Consider the following 16,677-nt stretch of genomic DNA (forward strand, 5'->3'; position numbering starts at 1 on the left):
GCGTTTTCTCAAGTAAATGAACTCTATGTACAGTAGGGCAAAAATAACCATTTTCCAATCTTCCCAAAGTTACTTTGAAATAGATAACTACATAAATTGGTAACTTTCATTTTATTCATTCCTTTTACAGACATGGCATTGATTCAGAATTCCTAAGACTTCTAAGGAAAGATTACAGATAGACTCTGCATTACCTCCTTATGGAGGTTAGCAGCCCAGAGTCTTCTAAATTTATTTCCAGACACTCCCTGACACACATATTTCACAACTGGTTTCCTAACCATAGAAAAGAAACATGGTGGATAGAGAAAGGCAAGGGAAAATTGCTTTCTAATAATCCTTTAGTTAACTGTATAATCTTTAATTCTTCACTAGATGGTTTGGGGTAAGGACCTAGACAAAGGGACCCTGAGAGAGAATCTGACCTTGGTCATTGACCATCTTCTGAACTAAATGTTATCATATAATAGAGTCTCACAATACCAGTATACAACAGTTAAGTAGATGCATGCTATCCCTTTGTCCATCAGAAAACCTTCTGATGGCAATTGAGGCCTGAGGAGATGGTAGCATATGAGAGTGTCTCCCATAAACTTATCTCAAGTCTTCTTCCAAATCCAGTCCTGTGGATGGCCCTCTACTACCCCCTTCCAAACTTTATCACTCAGGCATAGAACTCAAACACTGGAGGAAATTATGGATAGGCAAGTGTTGGAACCAGAAGTAGGGCTATAACCACCTCTAGTGCCAACAAATGAAACAGATAAACACCAGAAGACTCTGATAGTGGGAAGTCAAGAGGATGACTGGGAACAAGAGCAAAGGGTAGAGTTATGGCTAAAGTACTAAGGTATTAAGGGGTTATCTTAATAAGATTAAGAACAAGGCCAAGAGACAGACACTGGGAGGTCTGGGGAGTGGACTTCCCACTGTGCTGTCAGTTACACATTCCTCTCAACTGCCCACCCTGGAAATTCTATTCCCACTGAGCGTGAGCAGATTGTGGGACAGTCACCAAGTAGAACAACCTACAAGACCACCGGAGAGGCTTCCCTAACACTCAAGCCAGGAAAAACAATCACGGAAAATGATTCCCAAACCAAATTGTGTCTAATCTCTCTGTTTTCACTTGATTAATGGACCCAGGCTCAAGGAGAAGAGTTCCTTTATCCTGTGCCCTGGGTCCGAGCCCCACTCTCTATACTACTCTCATCTTCTCTGGATGCTGCGGTCTCCACTAAAGGGACAACACAAGGTGAAATGCAGCCATTTTCTTGGTCAGCAGCAGCTCAGAAGCAAGATGTCTTAGCGGTACCATCCAGTAATACTCTCTTCACCAGCAACCACATCCCAGATGGCTCTCATACCTTAGTGTCAACCGAGTGGAGACAGGACTTACAGTTAGAAAATATCGTGAGCAATTTGTGAGAAACTTGTTAACCTGCTTTTTTGGATTCTTTAACCTAATCATTTGTGTTTACAAAAACTGCCTCTGTATTCAAGTAAAAAGGGGACAGTGAAACAACAGATATGGCCTGCATCATGGAGGAAGCTGGAGGTGAGGAACCTTATCTTCTAAAACATATGTCTTCTGTGTATGTGTGTGTGTGTGTGTGTGTGTGAGTGAGTGAGTGAGAGAGAGAGAGAGAGAGAGAGAGAGAGGGAGAGAGAGAGAGGGGGGGGAAGAGGGAAGCTGAAAGAAAAAAGGAGAGGGGGGAAAGAGGGAAGCTGAAAGAAAAAAGGAGGTCCTGAGCCTTAAAAGTTTTAATAGATTGTGTGTTAAAAGGAGGCTGACTACACATCTTTCCTTCTCTTGCTTCAGCATACCTAGATTAATGTTGATTTGTATGCAGCTTTAAATACCTCAGGCACTCTTTAGGGCTTTCTTCCAGCATTACCTCTTTAAAGGTCTGAAGCCTGCCAGAGTATCAGGGAATTAATTGTTTTTAAAGGAAAATTTCTGATTTAGTTTTTACTATTCAAGATTACCCTGGAGATAACTGCATAAAGGAGGGAGTATTCAGAAGGTTTTTCAAGTAGCAAGCAGAGAGGGATTTGAAAGAAGAAAGGAATGATAGGGTAAATATAATTATGGATGTTTCAAACCAGTGGATCAGTTTCCACCCTGCTTCTCAATGAAGTAAATGGCATGCAGAAAGAGAAAGCAGTCCTTCAGCCAGTATACTGTTAAAAGAGAATGAGAAAAACCACTAGGCCACCTTGAGGAAGTGTATACCTGGTTTAAATAGCTGTGGAAATTAACTATAAATGAAAACCAGAAATCTACCTATCTATCCAAAAAAAGCAGCATCTTTTCTCCCTAAGGAAAGATTCCTTCTTAATGAGATTTGTGTAGAACATTGTGGATAGTGGATTTACAAAATAAAATACTTAAACTAAATTTTAAGCAAAAATATGCTTCCTAATTTCAGTCCTCTGTGCTCCATAGAGGGAAAAAAAAAGATCTACCTATTCTCAATTCCTTCCTCAACCCATAAAACAGTGCCTGGCTCTAGATTTAATCAACTGTTGTTTTGTTAAAAATTTGCCCCTAAAAATGACCTGAGGGGCAGCTAGTTGGCACAGTGGATAAAGCACCAGCCCTGGATTCATGAGGACCTGAGTTCAAATCCAGCCTCGGACACTTGACACTTACTAGCTGTGTGACCCTGGGCAAGTCACTTAACCCTCATTGCCCCCCAAAACAATAACAACAATGAAAGAATGACCCAAGGAGAGGTTCAACATAATTTTAGCCCTCTGTCATCACCAGGCACCCCACTTCTTCACATTTAAACTAAAGTTGCAAGGAAAATGATACCTCTGCCTTGTAATACATTAATTAGCCTCTACAACCCCTCATGGTTTCCAACTGACAACACTTTTATATTATTTACATAATTGCTAAGCCTAGGTGTATGTCTCTTTAAGAAGCCCAATATTAGGGGGCAGCTAGATAGCGCAGTGGTAAAGCACTGGCCCTGGATTCAGGAGTACTTGAGTTCAAATCCGGCCTCAGACACTTGACACTTACTAGCTGTGTGACCCTGGGCAAGTCACTTAACCCTCATTGCCCTGCAAAAAAAAAAAAAAAGAAGAAGAAGCCCAATATTACATAGAAAATTCCAGATTCATAAAGCAAGTAAATTAGGAAATGATCATTTGCCTTCCAGAAAGCAGATTATTAAATAACTTTGAAAGTGAGCTTCCCCATGATTTGATGAATACACAACCTAAAGGGACATGTCTATTGTATGCAAGGAGGTCCAGCAATACCATTGTGCAATGGCAGTCATGAATTTTATATCTCGAGTTTGAGTGAAAAAAGCACATTGGAAAATATTATTGTATGTGTTGATTAATCTACCTTCCTTTGGGACCAATAAGGGTCAGCCTTAAAGGCAGGTAAAGTAGGCCTATGTGGTTTGATGTTGATAGTTTCTTTGAGGGGGCTCCTTGTGCCCAAACACCTCTCCCTACAGGCATCGAAGTACTGAAATCCAACACTAGAAATTTATTCCTTTGATCATTGAAAGTTATATAGTCTTCCAGAATATCTTCTTGTGATAGTAATATCCAGAGAGAGTTTATACATGATGCTATTATCAACTAACATCAATGATGATTGATTCATAACCAGCTGAGAACAAGATGCAATGGGAACAAGACACAGAAGAGGTGCCTGGGCAGAAGTTGAGGGTGGGGAAGAGAGGATGAAGGAATGATATTAAAAGGGGGAGGTGGGAGATTGCCAGAGAAAATTTTGCTCATTTTTCCTAAGGATAATCATAATCAAGACTAAAGTAGTGAGGGATAAAGTTGTGAACAGGAGAGGGAAAGCTCCCGTGGGATGTTAGATTTAGTGCCTTTTGAATGTAGGAGTAAGGAGAAATGAGTAGCCACTTATCTGCCCAATGGATCAAAACTGTCCTTTTTTTTCTGATGTAATCAGGGTTAAGTGACTTTGCCTGGGTCACACAGTGAGTAAGTATCTGAGGCTGGATTTGAACAGGGGCCCTGACACCAAGGCTGATGCTCTATCCTCTGTGCCACCTACCTGGATACCTTGACTTATGAACTACATATCTCCCAAGTGGCTTCATGACAAAGAAGATTGAGAACAGTTCTTGACATCAGAAGGCTTGGTTCAATTCTTGTTTCTGGCACACACCAGTTATGTGACTATGAACAAGTCATTTAAACTTGCAGTTCCCCAGGTGATGATGCCCCAAGACACTTGGAGATGTGCTTCTAATCTGAATTGTTGAAGGGAGCTTCAGAACCAATAGTTCCCTGCACTAATGAAATCACTTGTCTATTATTATATTGTGAGCTCTTTAAAGACAAAGACTATGTCATAAATATTTTTTCTGGTATACCGATTACACAGATCATAAGCTTAATAAATATATAAATTGATATGTATTTGTTATTTATAAAACAGTTATTTAAGGAATTAAAACAGTTATATTATTAGAATATACCTAGGTATATCTAAATGTACAATGTAGAAAATTTACATTATGTATGTTATATATGCCTGTGTATATTATATCTGTTTGATATATGTAAAAAAATATAATTATATATCACAAATAATTTTTTTTAATTTCAAATGTTTGCCAAAGTTAAATAAAACCTTCATAATGATTATCCCTGGGACATTTCAACACAGATCTTAGTATCTCCTTTTCTTTGCATTGCAGAAATTTCCAGAGATATTCACATCACTCTTAATATGCTGGACAAGGAGGACAACGAAGGCAAGGTAGGGTAAATTTACAAAATCATACAATTATAGAATCATAGATTTAAAGTTGGAAGAGACCTTAGAGATTATCTGGTAAAAAAACTTCATTTTACAGATAAAGAAATGGAAATTTACAGAGAAATACATACTTATTCACAGTTTTCAGATCTAGTGTAGAATTTCACACCATTCCTTTTTTGTCTAGGCACTGTAATTTCTTTCCAACTTCCATTTATCTCCAAATTAGTTATACTTCACATGATGGTACTCTTTTCCATGAAATAACAGCTTTAATGAAAATCATAATTATATTTAAATGATTGTATTTAATGATGTTTTAACAATCACAGGATCCAGTTCTCTTCAGAATTAGTGTAAAGGGCATCCTCTTCAGTTCCATTATTTGATGTCCTATTTCAAACCACTAAATCCAGGTGCTAATTGATCCCTTGTCACAGTGTTGAGGTGTTCTTTGGTTCTCAATAGCAATGCCAATGGAACATAACCTCTGGTATGTCTCACCAAGGTGGAAAACTGATGATGGCTAAGTTTAGATACAAGCTCATCAGCAAAAAACTGCCCATCAGATGGTAGATATTTTATTTATTTTACTTTTAACTGAAACTCATGAAACTATTAATAGACAGAGAAGCTTTTGTCTTCTTAAACAGAAAAAGTACCCACGAAGAAGAAATATCAGATCTTTTGAGGCATGGCTGTAGGTGAGAAAGACATTCTGTGATGATTAAAATATAATTAAATGTAATCATTTATAAAAATTAAGATTTCCTTTGAAGTTGTTTATGGCAAGAAAGGAAAGAATAAGTCAATCTTACAGATAAGTCAAATAGAAATCCTCTTAAATTTTAAATTTAAGATGCCCCTGGGAAGGTCCCAAAGTATCCTCCTGTGTGGCCTTGTTGTAAATCTCACCATTAGACACTCATTCCTTTGGGTCTCCAAGTCAATCCAGGCTCTAAGAGATGCTTCGTAAATCCTTCATTGGATTCATGATCTCATTCATTTATGTAAACATTCCCTCTCTTGATTAGTACAGATTATGACCCATTGTTTTGGGTGATTCTGGACCATGTTCTGCCACAGGACCTCTACAAAGTATTTAAGCAGCATACTGGCTCTTCTAGGTCTTTCTATATTTCATGGATACTAGTGTATCACTCAGACTGTCCATCTGTTATCTCAGGCTCCCTTCTCTTTCTAGTCCTGGATGATATCGCCTATGCCAGAAGCAACATTACATAGTGGATAGAAGCCTGGTCTAAGAGTCAAGGTGACCCAGTTTCAACTCTAGCCTCTTGACACCTACTAGCTATGTGATCCTGGAAATGTCATTATAACATATCAGTCCTCCAGGAAACCAGGACTCTTAAGTTGCAGAACAGAACCCTGCATCACTGAAATCCCAAGTCTCAACTATTTCTTGTACAAAAAAAAATGTTTTAAAAAGTCATATCCTGTTTGCATTCATTATGCAATTTATTTCTCCATTTTTCCTTGAGTAACCTGCAACTTTGCTTCTTCTGAGCTGATGGTATTACAAGACCCATAACTATATAGCATCATAAAAAGAATATTTTTGTTTAAAAAGACAGATTTCTGTGTTGAAGAGCAAATTAAGATCATTTAAAACTCTGCACAATTTAGGCTTTCCAGGCTGCTTTCTTACTCTTACTCAATTCTAAAGCCAGCTTCTTATTCATCTTCAGAGTCTGCCTGAGGCAAAAATACTACAGATGCACTAACTAAATATATTGATCATTTAATTCCATGTCATAGTCTCAACAACAAGAGTTTTCACACATTTGATTTTTCTTATATGAGTTGTCAGGTTGATGTCTTTTGAGTAATCACAGATCTCATTGACAAAGTCTTGTAATATTTGGGGGCTTGATAATAATTATCACAATGCCGTCCACAAAAAAGGATCATCTGGAAGTCAGATGTGCCTCACAACAATGGTAAAAACCCTGACAAGCATATATCTGCCTGGCTTATGCCTCAGTAACTAGAAAGTTATTGAATAGAATGATCTTTATAGTTGGATTTATTAAATAATCTTATATGATCTCAATATAAGCATTAAGCGGGGAAGCTAGGTGGCGCAGTGGATAGAGCACTGGCCCTGGAGTCAAGAAGACCTGAGTTCAAATCCAGCCTCAGACACTTGACACTTACTAGCTATGTGACCCTAGGCAAGTCACTTAACCCCAATTGCCTCACCAAAATATATATATATACATATATATATATACATATATATATATATATATATATATATAAAAGCATTAAGCAGTGTTGGAGGCGAACGTTTAGAGCTGTATTTTGCTCTTGGGACATGAGGGTAATTGAAAAATAAGGAATGGACTTTTGTATTCTGTCTCTTCTGGTCAATTGTGTGACTATAAATGTGTGATCTGTTATAGGGAATTATTTGTAAACATCTGTCTATCCCCTTTCTCATATTTTTATCACCAATATCCTGGGTACATTTATAGATCATTTTTATAAAGAATATTACATTAAGATGAAAATTAGGAATATGAATCAGTAGTTATGGATATCCTATTCACCATCTTTTTGGAGTAATGATGTGTAGTATATTTTCCCCCATTCTATTGGTATCTTCACCTCTTTGAGATACTATATAAAATGAACCCTCAATGATTTCACATTTATGTGTTGACTCTAGGATGGAATTTATCTGTATACTTGGTCTGATCTGACTATTCTTCCCAGTTTCATCATCTTCTTTTCTTTTCTTTTCCGTCATATAGCACATCAGGGATGGATTATTAGGGTCAAAAGGTAGGTATTCCACTGCCATTAATGATGAAAATATATCATTATAGGAACATTGACAAATCTGTTCTATTTTTCATCTATTTGTACTACTCACAAATTTCATCTAAGAATGCTTCTCTTGAAATAGTATGGCTTAACTGGTTCTCATACAAAGTTTTTTGATGACTTATTTTTGCCACCATTGACTTTCATTGTTTTATGATGCAATATTGCTTATAATCTTCCACAGTTCTCTTCAGTAATGGTTAAGAAATAAGTTTATATACTGACTACCATGCTTTTCCTGAATCCAAGATCTCATTGTTGGGCTAGAGAGATAGAGCTGAGGTCCCTGCACCATTGGTTGTCTGAGATCCCAATCCCCTTTCTTGGGTCTTCTTCTGTTCCCTGGGGCTCTATGATCTAAGTATACCCTTTTCCCATAGTTCACACCATGATCACTTGCCTCTGATTCAACTTTATAATTATGTGCTGAAAAAATGAATCGCTGTAGTTGCTCCTTATATTTTTTTTAGTCAGTACTTGGTCTGGCCTTCGTCTGAAATCTTTGCTCACATGGTTATTGGAAGATCTGGGGTAGAAGTATTTCTTTCTATTCCACTATCTTATCTTGTCTGTGCTCCATATTTCTATATTCAGTGATGAGAGTGTTTGCTAAGTAAGGTGGTTACTGGGATATTTTGAACTCCTTTTGTGGAAAGTATTTTATATCTGTTAAGCCCATACAGAAAGTGATGAAAATCAGATAATTATCCTTGTCTTTTGCCATTTCCATTGCATTTAGCATTTACTTTAGGTTTAAATTATTTCAATTCTGCAAAATACCTTCTTCCTATCTTTATACTTTCTTCTAATTTGGTGTTGATATTTACTTTTGATGATTTGACTAAAACTAATACTGATACAATTCACATACCAGAAACTAACAGCTTCTGATCCATTAAAATTATAGTCAATTTCATTTTTGTATAATCATTTAGTTCTTACCGTGTCTATCACCTTCTGATGTTTTTCTTAAAGAAAGTAGTTGAGGGGCAGCTAGGTAGCGCAGTGGATAGAGCACCGGCCCTGGATTCAGAAGGACCTGAGTTCAAATCCAGCCTCAGACCCTTGACACTTACTAGCTGTGTGACCCTGGGCAAGTCACTTAACCCCAATTGCCTCACACACACAAAACAAACAAACAAACAAAAAAGAAAGAAAGAAAGTAGTTGAGATACATAAGTTTACAACTTCTGAGTTCTCTACAAGTCTTTGGTCACTTTATTTTCTTAAGCTAAAACATATTTTCCAATGTACCTTTTACTATCCTCCCCTGTTCCTACCTTCACTCTGAGTATCAACTTATATTTTGACTTGATTTGTAGGATCTTATCACATGAATTATAGAATTCTCTACTTCTCTACAGATGTTAGCAAAAAAGCTTTAATTCTCTTCAAGGTGGACTTCTTGCTTATGCTCACCTTGAGCACTGTAAGACAAAGTAACCCAGTGTACCATGAAATATTTCTCAATGTCTTTGGGTGCATAATAAGAGCAGGATCATCAGTTTCTTTGTTTTTATCTATATAAGGAGAGGCTGTCAGTTATCTTTCCATTTGGCTGCATCTTTTGTCTTTCGATTTTGTTTATCATAAAAATGTCAATGTTGATGTAGTTAGTATGTCAGTTAGCTGGTAATTGGAGAAAAATCTCACATTTTGAATACCAACAATGAAATTTTGGATACCAACAATGAAGTTAATATTTATTTGTTGTTCTTGAGTTGTTTTTAGTTGTGTCTGACTCTTCATGACCCCAGTTAGTGTTTTCTTAGCAAAGATGCTGAAGTGGTTTGCCATTTCCTTCTCCAGATCATTTTACAGATGAGGAAACTGAAGCAAACAGCATTAAATAACTTGCATAGGGTCATACAGCTAGTAGGTGTCTGAAGTCAGATTTTAATTGGGAAGATGAGTCTTCCTGACTTCAGGTGCAGCACTCCATCCACTGTGCCACCTAGCTGCCCTTAAAATGTATGTCATTCTTAGCACCCTCTTCCCTAATTCCACCACTCCATTTCCATTCCAAAAGCACAAGGGAAGCATATGAGATCAAGACATTCTCTAACTTTTTTTGTCCAATGGTCTGTCATGGTAAAAAAAATTCATCACCCAGTGGCCAAACCTACTCGTGATGAGCCTCTTTGCCTTTAACCAGATAGGTCTTCAGACTTCAGATTCAATTTAGTGGCATTGGGACTGCACTGGAAACCTTTCTAATATGGTGGACTCAGTCAGAGCTTTAACATCACTAGCATAGTCTTCAGTGACTCCAGCTCACCTCCACACCACTATTAGGCATCAGAGTAGGAGTTTATGGAGGAAGCCTCCCTATTAAAAGTTAAATGCCCCTGAATGGGAAAGATGAACTTGTCCACAAAGATGGACTTTGTGTATTTCACAAGTTTGCTTTAAATAAATAACCTGGGGGGGAGGGGTGGCAGTTAGGTGGCACAGTGGATAGAGCACCAACCCTGGAGTCAGGAGGACCTGAGTTCAAATCTGACCTCAGACACTTGACACTTACTAGCTGTGTGACCCTGGGAAAGTCACTTAACCCCAATTGCCTCACCCCCCAAAAAAAAACCATAGATAGGTAGATAAATAGATAGATAGGTAGATAGATATAGATAGATAACCTAGGAGATGGGGTGGTGGGTAGAGGGGTGGAGTAAAAAGAAAAGTGATTTTCCTAGTATGTATGGGTATGGTGAAAGTGACCAAACCTTTGTGCTCTTTTCCCATCAGCTTTTTTACTGAAAGAACAAACAATAGCATCTGTTAATTGTTACTTCACCACATCTTCTTTACACCCCCAAGAAAACTGAACAACTTGAGGATGAAAATAAAACCAAGAGAACTGCTTCAAAGCAGTAACCACATCTGCAAACCATCCCAGGCCACCCTAGCCTGAAAGATGTCTGAGAAATGTAACCCTTAGTAAACTTGTTGCAGCACTCATCTCTCAAAATTTAATAAACATAAACTTAGCATTAACATTGGTGCAAAGAGCATCTGTCAGGTTGTCTATGGTTTTTCAAATTCATTGATATCATGTTATCATCTCATTAACTAGATTTATTTCTTAATCGAAGAAACTTCCTCTTCTCCCCAGAAGCATGTAAGCACCTAAAGGGAGGATTCCATTTTGTTTTCCCTTTCGTATTTCCAAGACTTAGCATAGTAACTGCTGCTCATGGGCACTTAATTAAGTGTTCATTGAATTGAATTGAATTAAATTGAAATCAGCTGATACCTAAACTAGTAGGTATATTCAGACCTCAGGTCAATTGAAAGAGTTCTCTTAAGAGAATAAAAGTTTAACTGTATTCAATTCCACTCTTGCTTAATCAAAGTGGTATAATTCCTTTGGTCACATAGTATAATACCCCAAACTTCTGTTCTGCTCCTTCCAGTCTCTCTCCTAAACCAGTAGTTCTCATAATAGGACACTTTCTGGCTGGTTTTCATATTGTTTCAGTCTTGATTTTTTTTATTAACATTTCTCTATCAAAGTGATTTTATATTTCCATATTAGAAGGTAAAAGATCATATCAATTGATTAAATATAAAATTGAATTTATTGCAGAGAGTGCAGAAAATCACAAAGATTTCAATCTGATTTCTATTTTGTAGGAAATCTAAAGTTTGCCTTTTTATGTTCTTGGTACTTCACTTTCTGACTAGTGCCTGAGTCACATTCTGAAAGTAAGCTAGTTTCTTTGGGTGGCATCATAAACTGAGCTCTAGACTACATATATAGAGCATTAAATATTTGTTGTCTGAAGTTCTCTGTTGGGTCTTGGGTTTGGGAGAGAGGGAGCATAATCACTACCAGCCCACTGGGAAGCTATTTAAAATCATAGGATTTAGAGGCAGCTAGGTGGTGCAGTGGATAAAACACTGGCCCTGGATTCAGGAGGACCTAAGTTCAAATCCAGTCTCAGGCACTTGACATTTACTAACTGTGTGGTCCTGGGCAAGTGACTTAACCCTCATTGCCCCACCAAAATAAAAAAAAAATCATAGGATTTAGAACTATAAAGGAATTTAGGAATTATCTATAGATCCATCAACCAATCTACAAACATTTATTAAGCACTCACTAAGCTAGGCACACAGCTAGGTGGTGTAGTGGACAGAGTGCTGGGCCTAGAGTCAGGAGGACCATAGTTAAAATCTTTCCTTAGACGCGTATTAGCTGTGTGACCCTAGGCAAGTCACTTAATTCTGTTTGCCTCAGTTTCCTCATCTATAAAATGAGCTGGAGAACGAAATGGCAAACTACACTAATATCTTTGCAAAAAAAAAAGTGAGCTCAGAAAGAGTCAAACATGACTGAACAACAATAGGCTAAGCACTGTGCTATGCCCTAGGGATACTAAAGCAAAGAATAAAGAAATCTCTATCCTCAAGGAGTTTACATTCTAATCCAACCCCATCATTTTACATATGAAGAAACCAAGGCCCAGAGCAGGTCACAGAATCTTTAGAGTTGGGAATTTAAATGTCATCTGCCCCAAAGAATCTTTTCTATCTCATAAATTGCTTAAGGTCACACAGTTACTTAAGTAGCAGAATCAGAATTTGAACCCAGATCATCTGATTACAAATCCAAAACTAATACACCACAATGCTTTCATCCTTGCTCTGCAATAGGAATGACACCTAAAAGATTTAATGTACTTAACATACTTCTCCAAGGGCTTAAGTAATGAGGTTACTCTCAACTTGGTTTGATGTAACTGATAGGCCTCAAACACCTTGGAAAGTGACAAGGGTGTCTACCCCCAATCATGGGAAGACTTTCCCAGTGGAATGGGAGATGATAACAATTTGTCCCAGCCCATTGATGCTGATGCTATAGAGTGCTTAGAACTTGATCAGACATCACAGACTCCAAGACCATCCACTGTCTTTTGTCTTTATTTGTTGTTCTTGAGTTGTTTTTAGTTATGTCTGACTCTTCATGATCCCAGTTAGTGTTTTCTTAGCAAAGATACTGAAGTGGTTTGCCGTTTCCTTCTCCACAGCTCATTTTACAGATGAGGTAACTGAGGCAAACAGCATTGAATAACTTTCGTAGGGTCACACAGCTAGTAGGTGTCTAAAGTCAGATTTTAATTGGGAAGATGAGTCTTCCTGACTTCAGGTGCAGCACTCCATCCACTGTGCCACCTAGCTGCCCTTAAAATGTATGTCATTCTTAGCACCCTCTTCCCTAATTCCACCACTCCATTTCCATTCCAAAAACATAAGGGAAGCACATGAGATCAAGACATTCTCTAACATTTTTTGTCCAATGGTTTGTCATGGTCAAAAAATTCATCACCCAGTGGCCATCCTACTGGTGATGAGCCTCTTTGCCTTTAGCCAGATTGGACTTCTATGACTCTGGGAGAGTGAGACTGATGACTTTGCACAACTCTTCTTCACTTAAATATAATTTACACATGAGTCAAGACATCTCCTGTGAAGTCATTGGTCCTCTTTGAAACAAAGGATGAACAATAAGTAAACAGGATAATTAGGCCCTTTAAAATTTTAAAGAGACTTTTAAAATTGTTCTAGCTCCTCCTCAGCCCTAACCCATCCCAACAGGAAGAAAAATTTATACTACTTTTCAAAACTATACTAAACTCAGGAGCATCTAGGTGGCACAGTGGATAGAGTGCTAAGCCTGAAGTCAGGAAGACTCATCTTCCTGAGTTCAAATCTGGCCTCAAACACTTACTATCTGTGTGACCCTGGGCAAGTCACTTAAGCTGGTTTGCCTCAGTTTCTTCACCTATAAAATGAGCAAGAGAAGGAAATGGCAAACCACTTCAGTATCTTTGCCAAGAAAACCCCAAATGGGATCACCAAGAGTCAGACATGACTGAAAATGATTAAATAACAACAAATACTAAACTCATCTTTATATTCGATCTATAAATACAAGTTATTATTTCCTAAGAACACATCAGGAAGCAATGTTGAAATCTGAAAAAAAAAAAGAAAGAAAGAAAGAAATCTAAAAGCATTCTTTCTGGTGGAGATCAATAAGCATTGTTATTGACATCATGGCTCTGAATATCATCTGATTACTATGATTTCACAACACTAATTTCTGTTTTCATACTTGTGTATTCACAGGAAGACATTTACAGTAGTCTTGCTACCATTATCCAGAATAATTGCAACTTGAATAACTCAGCTATTCAAAGAATGATTTTTCATGCTTCAAAGGACATGAGGAACAATGATGTGAGTAAAGTTTTTGTCAGTGTGGTCCCTTTACCTCCTAAGGATGTTGGAAGGATCCACTTAGATAAAATATGTAAATCTGTAGAGGCCAAATTTTAATTGGGAAGTGTTAATTAGGCGGCTTGCCATAATATTGGGGTAAAAAAGGAGATTAACAGACTCTTTAAAAAACAAAACAGGGTTTATTAATGGGAACAAATTTAAACCACAAATAAGGTTAATAGAACTAGGGATAAAGATAACAAAAGGGAATAGGGGAAGGAAAAAGATACAATCCACAACTCACCACCACCCAGAAAGCAGCAATTTCAAAGAGAACCCAATGCACAGCACTCCAGCATCTCACTCCCTCTATAGCTCAAGCCAGAGTGAATCTCTCTTCCCCTTTCTTTCCCAGCAACCCCCTTTCTCACAGGAAACAGGGTGCCCCCCCCAACACACACACACACACCCACCACCACCACCACCACCACCACCACCACCACCACCACCACCACGCTAATTGGCTGGTAGCCCTGATTGACAGAATTAACGGCTGCTGTAGAACTGCCAGCCTCCCCACCTGACTGCCTTCACCAGGTTTCTAATCATAGTAATTTGGACAGGCCCATGTAGGCGTCAGCGCATGGTGATGACATGAGCTGCAGCGCCATGGCAATGGCCACAGTTGGTGGGTGGAGCACCATGCCAGTGTGGAGGCAGTGGCACCTGAGGCCAGCCAGGGCTTGCTGGGGCTTCTAATTTTAGCCAAAGATGGGGTCATAGAAACCTCAAATCACAATTACTTCTTTACAAAGCTTCTATAAACCATAGTGTTAATGTGGAACTATAATACACTCTCTCTCATCATGGCCATCATTTTGGTTATTTCACAGGCCCCAAGAGAAATCAGAATGCTAGCTGGGGAGGTTTTAGTGTCTCTTGCTGACCATGATTTCAACTCTGTGATGGAAGAAGTACAAAGACATTTCAAGATCCTGGAACTCCCTGATGAATTCACCGTCCTTGCCCTGGCTGAACTGGCAACTAGCCATGGTATAGTGCTTCTTCCATTTTTCCCATCTGGTTGTTGGCAAAAGAAAAGACAATGATACTTTCTTGATGAGAAAGTATAAAACTAAACTAATTAACAGTGGTTCATGTACCTTTCCATACACCTCTAGTAGGGATAGCAAGCTGTATATAAAAGGAGAAAGAAAAATCTGCTTCCATATTATAGAATAAGATGCTACAATAGATATGTCCCATGCTTTCCTTTATCTATAAAGACCATCAGTAAGGTATGCATATCTTCACTGGACAAGTATTGGGGTTATATTTTCTGAGATAATCCATTAATTCTCTCTACCTGGCCAAGTTCCGGTACCATGTATTTGCAATATAGCTGGCCAGGGCTGGGAGCACCTGTGTGTCACAGTGGATAGTGCTAAACCTGAAGTCTGGTGCCTCTGAAACATCTAAGCTCTGTGATCTTGATCAAATCACTTACTTTTTCCAAGCCTCAATTTCCTCTTCTGTAAGGAGGAAATAAAGATACTTGTAACACTTCCATCACAGAGTTGTTGTGAAGCTCAAACATGTTGTGGACTTCAAAGTGCTTTATGAATACCAATTATCATTACTGCCACAGAACAAAACAAAGTTAACTACCTTACACCATGATTAAGCTAACAACCTAACCCTTCTTTTTTTTTTCGGGCAACAGGGGTTAAGTGACTTGCCCAGCATCACGCAGCTATTAAGTGTCAAGTGTCCAAGGTTGGATTTGAACTCGGGTCTTCCTGAATCCAGGGCCAGTGCTTTATCCACTGTGCCACCTAGCTGCCCCTTCAACCTAACCCTTAGTAACATGTCCCACTGACCAATGGGGTTAATTAAATATGAATTAACAATCCTCGCTTCATGGAATCAAGAGGAGGACACCCAATGAGAGGTAGAAAAATAGCTCTGGTGTATATCTGCAAAGTCTAGGTCCCTACTTAGGATTTTTTGAATCTGCACAAAGTACACACCTGGTGTACCAGATATAGCTAAGGTCCATTTCATTTTCTAATTATAGCATGAAATGAGGAAGCTCAGGTAGAGAACCTAAGGGAGTCCAGAAGTTAGACTCTTCTGCCTTCTCTTCCAATCCATTCTCCACTAATTCCTCCTGTACCAGGAACTATACTGCTAACACCTTTCTGATATAAATAGGAGACTCAAGTGCAGGGAGAATAATGTGAAGAACTTTCCAGTGGGAGAAGGTAATAACTTTATTCCTTCCGTCTCTTCTCTGCAGTATCTGAGAGCATACCATTCATGACTATGACCTTACTCACTATACAAACCATGGTAAGATTAGCTGAAGAAGAAAAGATGAAGAGAGCATTCTGTACTGGTGAGTATTTCCTCCACAAGTGCAGGATTTTTTTCTTCTTCTGAGTCATAGGAACTAGTTTATATTTATTTTAGTGAAAATTATATTATTCTACTACTCACCATTTACACTCTCTACCATCCTTCATTCCTTAGTTTGACCACTAAACATTCTAGTCTCATAGTTATAGGAGTCGATTAGTTTTCAAAATTTAGACCAAATTCTGTTATCAAGCCCAGAATGCAATGTTTTACTAGTCATAAGCTAATAGTCTCCCCTAAGGAAAAAGTAACATAAGGTCATGGAAAAAATAGAGCTGGAGCATCCAGAAATCATCTCACTCATTACCCTTCTCCAGGCAGGTAGATGCATATGTTATGATTGAAGTTCTAGAGGAAAGGAGAATCATTAGGCTTTGTTTCCAGAATCCATGCTAATGTTCAAGAAACCACCATAC

The 16,677-nt window shown here is 38.2% G+C and overlaps 1 protein-coding gene across 1 annotated transcript in view; it reads left to right on the forward strand.

Moving 5' to 3' along the window:
- Positions 1 to 1,530: 1,530 nt before the first annotated feature.
- MROH2B (maestro heat like repeat family member 2B) overlaps positions 1,531 to 16,677 on the forward strand; it is a 94,169-nt gene continuing 79,022 nt past the window's right edge. Inside the window, exons 1-5 of the mRNA XM_043996453.1 lie at positions 1,531 to 1,558; positions 4,707 to 4,768; positions 13,751 to 13,861; positions 14,737 to 14,896; positions 16,143 to 16,241. Coding sequence (XP_043852388.1) covers positions 1,531 to 1,558; positions 4,707 to 4,768; positions 13,751 to 13,861; positions 14,737 to 14,896; positions 16,143 to 16,241 — 460 coding nt within the window. The remainder of the gene's footprint in view (positions 1,559 to 4,706; positions 4,769 to 13,750; positions 13,862 to 14,736; positions 14,897 to 16,142; positions 16,242 to 16,677) is intronic.

This window comes from Dromiciops gliroides, chromosome 1 (assembly GCF_019393635.1).
Source record: "Dromiciops gliroides isolate mDroGli1 chromosome 1, mDroGli1.pri, whole genome shotgun sequence".
Lineage (NCBI taxonomy): Eukaryota > Metazoa > Chordata > Mammalia > Microbiotheria > Microbiotheriidae > Dromiciops > Dromiciops gliroides.